Below are 11,179 nucleotides of genomic sequence, written 5' to 3' on the forward strand. Positions count from 1 at the left end.
ATCCTACCAGGCGGATGGTAAGAGAGTGATATGATTAAAAACAAGGCTTTCTTGTCTCCCTCATGTTCATCTTATGACCAAAGACAGCTCTCCCACCCTTGTAGCACAATTTTCACTTTAGGAGAATTAACACAAGTACCTTTATCTTCTCTCCTCCCCAAATTATGGTTATCCCATACCAGTACACCTGATGTGAAATACCAATGTTCCCACAGCTTAGAAATACCATGCCCCCATACATATCCACACCAAACTAGCTAACTCGACAGAGACCTCATGGCTTTTGACCTGTGGGCATGAGAGTTGCTATATTGGTTGGCAGCAAGCATGAACACGTATAGGACTTTTGCCTCTGCAGATCACACCTTCATCTTGAGCAGTCCTAAAGCAAAATCCTTGATACGTTGTATGGTCCTCAACCTGTGGTCAAATTGGAGCAAACTGCTAAATATACCCAAAATATATCCTGTGAATTTTTATCAAAATATCAAGGTCAGCCATTAGGCTACAACTTACCTCTGCATTAGGGAGCTGTGCTCATGGCCTCTCAAAGTAGGTGTCAAGTAGCTGAGCCCAAAGAGACTGGTGAGGCCCCATTAAAATTGAGGAACCAGACAAATTTGGCATTGCTCCCTCTGCAGGCAGCACCTGTACTTTATGGTTCCCAAGTGCAAATCTGCAGGTTTTGTGGTTTTTGACAGATAAGCAAGAAGGTTGCCACAAAGAAGCAACTTGAGAAACAACCCACAAAATTCCTAAGAGGAACCCACCCCATAGGTTTTCACAAAACTCTTGAGGCCTCTACATAAGTTGGCCCATGGCAGGCACGCTGGTTACTGATTACTACAGGAAATAATTAGGGGTGTACCGATTAACCAGCATCAGAATTGGCAAGAATTGGCACTTTTATGGTGAACTGGCATCGGCATTGGTAAGAGATGGCCTTTTTTTTTATGGAATTTGGCATCGGCATCAGCAATATTTTGCTGATGCCATTGCTTTTAAAATAACAGCACAAGACAGAGTATATGTCAGAGTAAATTATGTAAAATTTCAATTTTATTTTTGTATTTCTTATATAAATTTAAACTAAAAATAATGTATATATATATATTTGAAAGAGCAAAATTTCTTCAAAAGAAATTAAACAAGAGTAATATGGGAGTAAATTATCCAGGCGTTCGTGGACTCAGTCGATTTTACCCACTAATAAGAGCGAAAAATGGGCAGACAAATTTACTCCCACTTACTCCGCAGCAATTGATAGCCAAATAAATTGCTTATAAAGATTTTTTTTTGTGTATTTTGACAAGTAAATATATAACAATATATCTTTATGCATTTTGGCTTAATAGTTCTTTGTTATTCAAAAATACAATTTTTGTAACTTTAGAGGCTTAAATATTGCTAAATTAAAAACACCTGGCATCTTTATAGAATCACATGTATTTTATTAGCATTTTTAAAGTTTATATTAAGGTTTGTTTTGTCTAGTACATAATTGTTCATCAACATTATTTAAAATTTTTGTTTTGTGCATTTATGTATTGTTTCAGTGATTATGTACTACTGGATTATAGAATAAAACCACTAATTAATTAAGCTTAGTGATGATTTTTTAGCAATATTTGTAAACAAGAATTTTTTATAGAAACAAGTACATAATAAAAAATAGATGCATGATAAGATAGTCAAAAAGTAGTCCAATCTGACATGTATAAATCATTGACAATCATGAAGTGGTCAATCAATAAGCACTTCATTAACTTCATTCCATCATCAGCATCCAACAGCTCATCAACTGGCAGGTATAATCTACACAGATTATAAAGCAAGTAATTATATACAGTGGAACTGGCATTGGCAACTAAGAGTGAATAGGAATTGGCATCAGAATATATATATATATATATATATATATATATATACATATACATACTGTATATACATAAATATACCAAAGGCTTTTTCTCTCCTACACTGGGGGGGGGATAAAAAAAAAAAGGCACAGAAACCACTCCCACCCATTCCATTCCCTACATATTCCATTCCCCTCCACCCTCCTCCCTCCCTCTTATCTTGGCACCTCCTGGATGACGGGTCATCCCTGCATCCTGTCCACTGCCCTGGGTCAGACGGAGTGTCACAAGACACAGCACATCCACAGCAAGGATGCTTCATAAATTTGGCGACCCCCTCCCTCTCCGTCTTCTCATGCTGAAAAGGAGAAGACGGGGAGAAATCCCTTTGGGCTATATCAAATTTTTTCTCATACATACTTCCTCACCCCCCATCCCCCACTCACTCCCCCTCATGCATCACAGCGTCATCCAAACACAACCCCTCTCCATTCACCCCTGTCTTCTGTCCTCTCCTGTCCTTCCTCAACAATCCTTGCTTTTCACCACATCCATCTCATCCTAGGATGCCCCCTCACGTTCACTCCTTCCACCCTTGCCTTCCACACCTCTTTTACTAATCTTTCTTCACTCATTCTTTCCATGTGTCCAAACCATCCCAATACTCTTTCATCAACCCTATCTCCCAACTCCCTTTCCACCCCTGTTCTCCTCCTCACCTCCTCATTTCTCACTCTATTTAGCCTAGTAACCCTTATCATACTTCTCAGACATTTCGTCTCAAACACATTCAGACTCCTCTCTTCCTCTCTTATGTTCCATGTTTCTGCCTCGTACAGTGCTGTTGGCACAATCACTGCTTCATATAACCTCTTAGCATCCACTCCCAGATGTCTATTTCTCATTACACTTTTTAATACACCAAGGCATTTACAGGTACTCCTCGTTTAACGACCTACTCGGTTAACGACAACTCGGAGTAACGACGGGCTTTATGACGTCGTTTAACGTAAATCTCCCGAAGTTATGACGTCGAGTACGATAATTAAGTTGGCTGAGGCAAATTTGTATGATGTTATAAATGAATTTGTACGGTGGATATTAGCTGTGAGGTAAAGTGTTCTGAAGCTTAGGTCTACATTACCATCCTGCAAGCTGCAAAAACTACCTGGGGTACAGTGTATACCAGTAGTGGTAAATTTTTAGTTTCGACCATGGGCGCAATATAGCAATAGAAAACCACTCCCATGGTCGAAACTAAAAAAATACCCCGGTATTCAATATGGAATGTCAGCATACGCGGATTTGGTCATATACGGTAATTTTAGGAACCTAACCACCGTAAATAAACAGTAAATAAAGCTTTAATGTACTGTATAAAAGAGGGAAAATACACGAAAATAAAGATACATGTATTGCTGGACATTGTACATACAGTACATGTACGTATATGTATACACTTTCGCTTAACGACCAATTCGGTTAACGACGGCGTGCTGGTCCCAATTGTCGTCGTTAAACGAGGAGTACCTGTACTTGCTTCCCTCAATCTACATTCTACCTCCACCCCCACTCCTCCCTTTCCTGCCACATTTGCACCCAAGTATCTAAAACTATCCACTTCCTCCAGTCTCTCTCCCTTAATGCTCACTTCCAGCCTGCTGTCACTCTCCTTGTACATCTCATCACCTTACTTTTGCCCACATTTATCCTCAGCTTCCTTCTATCACACACCTTCTCAAACTCTGTCACTAACTTCCTCAATCCCTCCTCTGATCCTGCTACAACTGCAACAACTGGCTCACCTCCCACTTTTCTCCATTTTCTTTAATCATCTCCAACCCCTGACCCACTACCCTTGCATTCACCTCTCACACCACCCCAACCATGTATAGATTAAACAGCCAGGGTGACATAACACATCCCTGACGAAGTCCCACCTTTACCTCAAACCACTCACTCTCTCCATTTCTAATCCTAGCACAAGCTCTATTACTCTCGTAAGAACTCTTAACTACTCTTAACAGCTTCCCTCCTATCCCATATATCTGCAGTATGCAGTGTCTTCCTGTCTACCCTGTCATAAGCCTTTTCCAGATCCATAAAGGCCCAAAAGATATCCTTACCTTTTCCTATAGCTTTCTCACATATCTGTCTTACCACAAAAATCTTATCTACACAACCCCTACCTGTCCTAAACCCACACTCTTCCTCACAAATTACTCCCTCTGTTCATCTCCTAATCCTCTCAATGAAGACCCTCCCATAAACCTTCCCAACTACACTCAAAAAGCTGATCCCTCTGAAACTACTACACTCACACTTGTCCCCCTTTCCCTTGTAAAGTGGAACTATACAGCCACTCCTCTGGCACTCTATCCACTCATAAACAAACATTAAATAACCTCACCAGTCAGTCCACCATCACTGTACCTCCTTTCTTCAGACATTCTGCATAGCATCCATCCAACCCGGGTGCCTTACCTGCTCTCATCATCTTAACCGCTGCTTTCACTTCATCTTTCCTTATTTCTCCTCCATTTTCCTCACTCATCACTCTCATTATCTTTGCACTTCCGACTGCAAGTATCTTTCCCTCCCTATCCTCCTTCACATTTAGCAACTCCCTAAGATACTCTGCCCATCTTCCTCTCACTGCCTTCTCTTCCGTTATCATCTCACCATCTGCACCTATTAACCTTTCCTTCTCTACTTGATTCCCCTCCTCTTCCTCTCTTAATTTCTTTCCAAAACATCTTTTCATTGATGATATGGTTTACCGTCACAAACTCCTCCCTATCGGAAGGCTAGGACGGTGCCCCTCACAGAGGGCTTTGTAGTGTGGAATTTAATGAACCATGCCCTTGCTTCAACTTTGCCGGTGGTAGGATTTGAACTGCCATCCCCTCGACCTTCGCCGCAAGTAACGACGCCCTACCCGCTCAGCCAGCGAGCTTCCATCTTTTTATTACTTTCAAAATTTTCTGTCATACTCTTACCCCATTTCACATCTGCTCTCCTCTTTGCTTCCTTTATCTTATGCCTAACTTCCCTTCTCTTTACTTTGTACCTCTCATATGATTCCCTCGTCCTATTTTGTAACCAATTTCATGCCTGGAATAAAAAAAGGGAAATCAATTGATCCGTTAATACAAATGCAGTACATTTGAAGAAGCTGAGGAAACGAAGTTCTGATGCAAATTTCATGTCCACAGGTCACAAGAGACGAACAAAATCTCACCTCCAGAGTCAAGCGTCTTTCTTCTGGACCGTACTGATGCACCTCGACTAGGAATCAGCAAACTTGGACCAGACTCTCGTTTTCCTGAAGACGAAGAACAATGGCAGATTTCTTCAACCATAATTTCAAACAAGGTTCTTCCATTCAAATATATGGCACACTCTCTCTCCTTAAAAAAATAAACAAATGATAAATAATAACAAATAAACAAATAATAATACATACATTCATATACCAAAGGCTTTTTGGCCAAAAAACAAAGGCATAAAATCCACTCCCACCCATTCCATCCCCAACATACTCAACTCCCATCCACCCTCTACCCTCCCTCTTATCTTGGCACCTCCTGGATGACGGGTCATCCCTGCATCCTGCCCTAGGTCATAAGCAATGCAGCAAGAGACAGCACATCCATAGCAAGGGCACTGAATGATAATAATGATAAAATAGAAAAAAAAAAAACATAAAAGACGCAGATTCCAAAAACTTGTTGGCTCGTCCTAACAACTGCCTGCAGTCAATCACGTCTGGCGACTTGTGACGGCTCTGTCCATTTGCGGAGGGCAGCTGACTCTCTCTGTCCTTGGTGGCTGCCGTCTGCAGTTGTTCGTCCATACGGCAGAGAGTTAATCCACAATGGACGAATTCGAACTTACAAAACCATTCCGAGACCCTCTACCTTACCTTCACGGTCGTCATCACACAATCCAGCACACGGTGCATCTGCCGAGAGGCGAAGGAGGGTTTGACCTCTTCAATACGAGTCAAATATTCGCGTGCACGTCAGGTTGCCTGATGTACAACGATGGATCACAATGCATGCATTATAAAATACGTAGTGGGCACATGTAAAGTATGTTGTATTTGTACATGCATAAATACGTATACCAAAGGCTTTTTCCCTCTTACACGGGAGGTAGCCAAAAAGAAAAAGGCATGGAAACCACTCCCACCCATTCCATCCCCACATACAGGTACTCCTCGTTTAACGACCTACTCAATTAGCGACAACGCGGAGTTACGACGGGCTTTATGACAGACGTTTAACGTAAATCTCCCGAAGTTATGACGTCGTGTACGATAATTAAGTTGGCTGAGGCAAATTTGTATGATGTTATAATTGAACTTGTACGGTGAATATTAGCTGTGAGGTAAAGTGTTCTGAAGCTTAGGTCTACATTACCATCCTGCAAGCTGCAAAAACTACCTGGGGTACAGTATATACCGGTAGTGGTAAATTTTTAGTTTCGACCATGGGCGCAATATAGCAATAGAAAATTAATTATTAATTTTGTAAATTATAATGTATCAAAGTAATATGCAATTTTGTGAGCGGAAAAAAAAGGTGCTAAAACAAATTTCGTAAGTAACGAAGTCATGTCGGACGAATGGTACACCATGTTTGTTATGATAGATGCCGATGTCGAAGAAATAAAAGGATGATGAATTCGTCTAACCTAAACTAAACTAACCTGACCTGTGTTTGATAAATCATTACCTGCAAATTAAATGTCATCCGGCTCGTCCTCGTTGTCGTCGTCGTGAGAGACGTTGGCAGACGACAAGGTGGCGTCCCAATCCTATGCTAACGACTTCGTTCATTAGCATATTTTCTTGTAGCATGGTATTTTTTACTTTCATTTCCGCCCACAAAATTGCATATTACGTTGATACATTTTGATTTACAAAATTAATAATTAACTTTCTATTGCTATATTGCGCCCATGGTCGAAACTAAAAAAATACCCCGGTATTCAATATGGAATGTCAGCATACGCGGATTTGGTCATATACGGTAATTTCAGGAACCTAACCACCGTAAATAAACAGTAAATAAAGCTTTAATGTACTGTATAAAAGAGGGAAAATACACAAAAATAAAGATACATGTATTGCTGGACATTGTACATACAGTACATGTACGTATATGTATACACTTTCGCTTAACGACCAATTCTGTTAACGACGGCGCGCTGGTCCCAATTGTCGTCGTTAAACGAGGAGTGGTTGTACTCCACTCCCATTCACCACCCCTCCCTTCCTCTTTTCTTGACTCCTCCTGGATGACAGGTCATCACGGCATCTCACCCACTGCCCTGGGTCAGAAGCAATGCAGCAAGACACAGCACATTCACAGCAAGGCCACTTCATTATATCGGCGATCCCCCCTCTCCGTCCCCTCAAGCAGAAAAGGAGAAGATAGGGAGAAATACCTTCGGGCTGCGTCAGATTATTTTTTATGCATACTCCATCACTCCACCATCCCCAACCCACTCCCTCTCATGCATTACAACATCATCCATACACAACCATTTTCCATTCACCCCTATCTTCTGTCCTCTCCTGTCCTTCCTCAACAGACATTCCTCTTTTGCAATGCCCCTTTTACCCCATCCATCCATCTCATCCTAGGTTGCCCCCTCATGTTCATTCCTTCCACCTCTACCTTCCACACCTCTTTTACTAGTCTTTCTTCACTCATTCTTTCCACGTGTCCAAACCATCCCAATACTCTTTCATCCACCTTATCTCCCAACTCCCCTACCACCCCTGTTCTCCTCCTCACCTCCTCTTTTCTCACTAAATCCAACCTAGTAACCCCTACCATACTTCTCAGACACCTCATCTCAAACACAAAAATAAATAAGTAAAATAAAGAGTCATTTTCCACCTTATTGACAGGGCCCTGCCTGTCCATGAGCGTCATTTCCTCCTGATAAGCAGCAATCCAGCCCAGCTGGTGCTGTAAAGTGACGTCGCGGTCATCCTGAAAGCAGAGAAACATTCTTATTCGGCAGTGTGGCCACTCTTTGGCTTTTTTCCCAAGATCTTGGGATTTTTGCCATCATCTTGGAATCTTAGATATAAATGGTAAAAAATGAACAAATCTTGGTGAAAAAAAATAAAAGATTTGTTACTTTTTTACAATTTATATCCAATTTTCCAAGAGGATGGCAAAAATCCCAAGATCTTGGGGGAAAAGCCAAGGAGAGGCCACACTATTTTAAATATTCGGGACGTAATGCACCTCTTATTCAGAAAGTCTCCACCCCCGTTCCTTGTACCAACTTTCACCCGAGCAAACGAGAGATTTTCTTCACGTATTAAGTCGTAGACATGCAGATTATTATCCTTTTTTTTTTTTTTTCAATTATCTTGTTTATTTTCTAAATCATGCCCTAGCTACAAATTCATGTGTGGTTTCATCTTGGTCTATATCTTTAAATAGACCAGTCATATCAAGATTTGGGTTATATCATCCAAGTTATTCCAAGTAGAAATATTTAAGGTAGTCTGGGGGTATTCACATTTGGGGACAGATGATGGTGGTGGTGGGGGGGTACTGTAAGTGAATTGGCCCTGCTGCATTGCTTCTGGCCCAAGGCATTGGGCGGGAGACAGGATGACCCGTCATCCAAGAGGAGCCAAGATGAGAGGGAGGAAAGGGTGGTGGAATGGGTGGGACTGGGTGCGTGCCCTTTGATTTGGCTACCTCCCTTATAAGGGGGAAAAAGCTCTTGGTATATATATATATATATATATATATATATATATATATATATATATTATATATACATATATATATATATATATATATATATTATATATATATATATATATATATATATATCAAACTGAGTAAATACAACAGGCATGATAGTGGGGGTCAGGGGGTCCGCAGGCCTAGGCTGAATCCCTAGTAAACAAATGCATGCAAGCTGTTCCGCTGATGTTGCTATCGATATAATTCAGCCAAAATAAAATCTACCCCAGTCATCACCTTTCTATACGTACACGTGCGCACCACGCCACGCAATGCTACACAAAACGAATCACTTGCGGTCCAGCACAAAATAAACCGCTTACACACAGGTACAGCCGACATACGAATCGCCCAAAACTTCACATCAACCAAAAATCATTTGACCACAATTTTTTTTTTATCAAGATCATTTATTAAAATCAATAATGACAATCAGGAATTAATGACAAAAAATCGAGATCATTGTCAGGAAAAGAAAAAAAATCGGAATTCCGATTTAAATCTGAAGAATATCATGCCTGATACAAGATAAGTCAACAACCCACCATAGGATAGCTCTGTAGAACTCTGTGCCCTGGGTCCGTGGAGGAACTTGTCGAGTACCTCTTCTCCAAGTCGTCCCACTCCAGTCGAAGATTCTGCTGGTACAAACGGACCTCCCTGTGGCTCAGGATTTGGCTCTTGCTGTACGGAGAACCACAAGAATTATAAGGCACCTTAACTTACCCTCTCTGGAAAGACAGAGTAAGGGGTGATCTAATAGATGTGTTCAAGTGGATCAAAAGCTTTAACAAGGGTGATGCAAACAAGGTCATATCAAAACAACAGGGCAGGACTCGCAGTAATGGTTATAAACTGGACAAAATTAGATTTCAGAAGGAAATAGGCAAGAATTGGTTTACTAATAGGGTGGTCGACGAATGGAATAGACTTAGTAACCATGTAGTGAGTGCTGAAACTATCAGTTGTTCCTCGCCTTCCAACAGGTCCTCTTCTGACAGGGTAGGTTCCTCCCAGCTTGAGTACAAGTCCATCACCAAGGATTCTGGCGAAGGAGGACCGCCGCTCTGCCTGTCCCCGTGGTCGTCCGATGGAGTTTGGAAGGTCAAGGTGTCCACCTGAGGGAGATTTTAGATATTGCCATTAGGTCTCTATATACCAGGGGTGGCCAAACCGTGGCTCTATATGCTGCTCATGGAAATATGATGGCTGATTTTTTTTTTATCACAGTTAACATAAAAGGTACATACAAACATATACTAAAGGCTTTTTCCCCCTCACAAGGGAGGTAGCCAAAATACAAAGGCATAGAAACCACTCCCGCCTATTCCATCCCCACATACTCCACTCCCATCCACCCCACCTCCCTCCCTCCCTCTTATCTTGGCTCCTACTGGATGACGAGTCATCCCTCACATCTCTTGTGTACTGTAAGGTCTCCATTTACCACCAAGGGCCACTTGCCACATTCTGTTGACTCCAAACAGTTCTTGGAGTTCTCCGCCCCAGCCCCAATCCCACAGAACCCGAAATGGAGAGGAACCTGTACATTCAAACTCCAAACTGTTCTTGGAGCCTCCAAACCGTTCTTGGTAGTCTCTGCCCCATCCCCCATCCCACAGAACCTGAAATGGAAAGGAACCTGGACATGCAAACTCCAAACCGTTCTTGGAGTCTCTGCCCCAGCCCCAATCCCACCCCCACACAACCTGAAATGGGGAGGAACCTCCGCCTGCACAATAGGCAGTGCAGGGCTCCTCCAAAGTGCCGTCAATAAATACCTGGAGAGAGAGAGAGAAAGAGAAGGTCATTTTTCCTTTCTTAGCTCAGGAAAGCTCTTTTGAAACATTTTGAAGTGAAAGGGGGGGAGGAGGGAGGGAGGGGGAGAGGAGGGGAGGGAGGGGAGAGAAGGGGAGGGAGGGGAAAGGGAGGGAGGGAGGGGGAGAGGAGGGGAGGGAGGGGGAGAGAGGAGGGGAGGGAGGGGGAGAGAGGAGGGGAGGGAGGGGGAGAGAGGAGGGGAGGGTGGGGGAGAGAGAGGGAGGGGGAGAGTGAGGGGATGGGGGAGAGGAAGGGGATGGGGAGAGGAAGGGGATGGGCGAGGGGGAGAGGATGGGGAGGGGGAGAGGATGAGGAGGGGGAGAGAAAGGGGGTGGGGGAGAGGTAGGGGGTACGGGAAGAGGAAGGGAGTAGGGGAAGAGGGATGGGGAGGGGTGGGGGAGGGAGAGAGGAGAGAGGGGGGAGAGAAGAGATAAAGGAAGGAGAGAGGAGGGAGAGGGAAAGAAGAGGGAGGAGAGAGAAGAGACTGGGAGGAGAGAGATGGGGGAAAGAGGAAAGGGGGGGGGAGAGAGAGGAGGGGAGAGAGAGAGAGGGAAGGAGGAGAAGGGGGACAGGAGAGAGGGGGAGAGAAGAGGAGAGAGGGGGGGAAAGAGGAGAGAGAGGAGAGAGGGGGGGAGGGGAGGGGGGAGAGAGAGTGAGAGAGGGGGAGACAGGAGAGAAAGGGAGAGAGAGAAGTGGGAAGAGAAGAGAGACGGGGGG

The 11,179-nt window shown here is 43.2% G+C and overlaps 1 protein-coding gene across 1 annotated transcript; it reads right to left on the minus strand.

Annotated features, from left to right (window-relative positions):
• Window positions 1–2,660: 2,660 nt before the first annotated feature.
• Window positions 2,661–10,269, minus strand: LOC143022531 (uncharacterized; the record flags this gene model as incomplete). The annotated part of the gene is made up of 6 exons (XM_076180789.1): window positions 2,661–4,973; window positions 5,101–5,269; window positions 7,772–7,867; window positions 9,190–9,328; window positions 9,629–9,762; window positions 10,092–10,269. Coding segments are annotated over 6 exons (739 nt in total), but the record flags the coding sequence as incomplete, so codon positions are not given.
• Between the last annotated feature and the right edge of the window lie 910 nt (window positions 10,270–11,179).

This window comes from Oratosquilla oratoria, unplaced genomic scaffold (genome assembly GCF_046742065.1).
Source record: "Oratosquilla oratoria isolate Oo_2021 unplaced genomic scaffold, ASM4674206v1 SCAFFOLD112, whole genome shotgun sequence".
In the NCBI taxonomy this organism is placed as follows: Eukaryota; Metazoa; Arthropoda; class Malacostraca; order Stomatopoda; family Squillidae; genus Oratosquilla; species Oratosquilla oratoria.